The following is a 1,412-nucleotide window of genomic DNA, read 5'->3' on the forward strand; positions in this document are numbered from 1 at the left end:
AACAATTATTTCCGAGGCACAAATGTATATGATCATTATAGTTCTAAAAAAATAAGAGAATAAATGAAAAACAGGTATGAAATACTATATGACAGTGAAACAAGAATACAGTTTAAAAGGGGAGTGATTTGTAAAATATCCATAAAGAAAAAGTAAATCTGTTTCCAGTTCTGTTTCAAATGGGTGTTGAGAGATGTATCCATAGATCTCTTCATGTTGCTCTCAAAGTGCACCAGATTGATGCTTTTAACTTCAATATTTAAAAATAAATCTTCCCGGGGGAGCATCCCCCCGGACCCCCCTATGTGAGGCCCACACACCACCTATAAAAATACCACTTTACCCCTGTTTGCACCTATATGCCTCGAGCTTAATTGTAACTGACACACTGTGTATATGCGTGGGGATTGTTGCAGTAGAAAGTTCCTCTGTAGCGCCCGGTACATTAATGGGAAACCCTAAATGTTTGAGCACCCTCTATGAAACGTCAAGCTACCCCACAGCACCCCCAAAATAAATCTCTGGCGCCGCCACTGAGCCTGACTTGTGTTGGGGGGGCCCGACTTTTTCTTTTTCTCCAAAGGGGGGGCCTGACAGAAACAGTTTGGGAACCACTGCAGTAGATTAACCTGTAATACTTTCATTCTTTCTTTATTTTCTCGAGGTACAGGGATGGGGAAGGTGTTTGACTATGTGTATATGTGTATATGTGTGAGTATGTAGGTGTGTATATGTACATGTGCATATATGTATGTGTATGTACATATGTGTGAGTAGTATGTAGGTGTGTAAATAAATGTATGTGTGTGTGTGTGTGTATGTGTATGTACATAATATATGTGTATATGTATATATGTCAATCAACAGGTAAAGCAGATTAATAATAATAATAATGATAATTACTGCAGATTATAGATTATAAATAAATCATTTAGGGACAAGGGGCTGAGATTAAATAAATTATACTTCTTCTCACTCCTTTTCGAAAACTAGATGTGGGACTGTTTATGTTGCTAATGCTGTTGTTGTAAATGTCATTTTTTTTACTTTGATTTCTCTTACATGACTATGCACTGCAACATTTGTTTTGTTTTGTAATTATTTATTTTACTTGTTCGAAATAAAATGTATCAATCAATCAATTCTTCTTTCCAGGGAGCGATATTCCTCTTCTTTGCAGGCAGGACTGAAGAGATCAAGGGGAACATTGATGAGGTTGGTTCATAACATGTCTCAGTGACACGGCTTAGAAGAAGGACAACCAATATTATATATCCTGTACATGTAATAATCACTATGTCTCACAAAGTATTAATGATCCAGTCAGTCATCTAACGCGTAAAACCACATTGTGATTTCCTAAATACAGCAAGCGTCCTGATGGTAGTAGAACATCAACACGTCCTTATACC

The 1,412-nt window shown here is 37.0% G+C and overlaps 1 protein-coding gene across 1 annotated transcript in view; it reads left to right on the plus strand.

Moving 5' to 3' along the window:
* LOC104945353 (tetratricopeptide repeat protein 39A-like) overlaps window positions 1–1,412 on the plus strand; it is an 8,453-nt gene that overhangs the window by 5,573 nt on the left and 1,468 nt on the right. Inside the window, exon 4 of the mRNA XM_010771003.1 lies at window positions 1,156–1,215. Coding sequence (XP_010769305.1) covers window positions 1,156–1,215 — 60 coding nt within the window. The remainder of the gene's footprint in view (window positions 1–1,155; window positions 1,216–1,412) is intronic.

Source organism: Notothenia coriiceps, unplaced genomic scaffold (genome assembly GCF_000735185.1).
Source record: "Notothenia coriiceps isolate Sejong01 unplaced genomic scaffold, NC01 NC01_scaffold00009532, whole genome shotgun sequence".
NCBI lineage: Eukaryota > Metazoa > Chordata > Actinopteri > Perciformes > Nototheniidae > Notothenia > Notothenia coriiceps.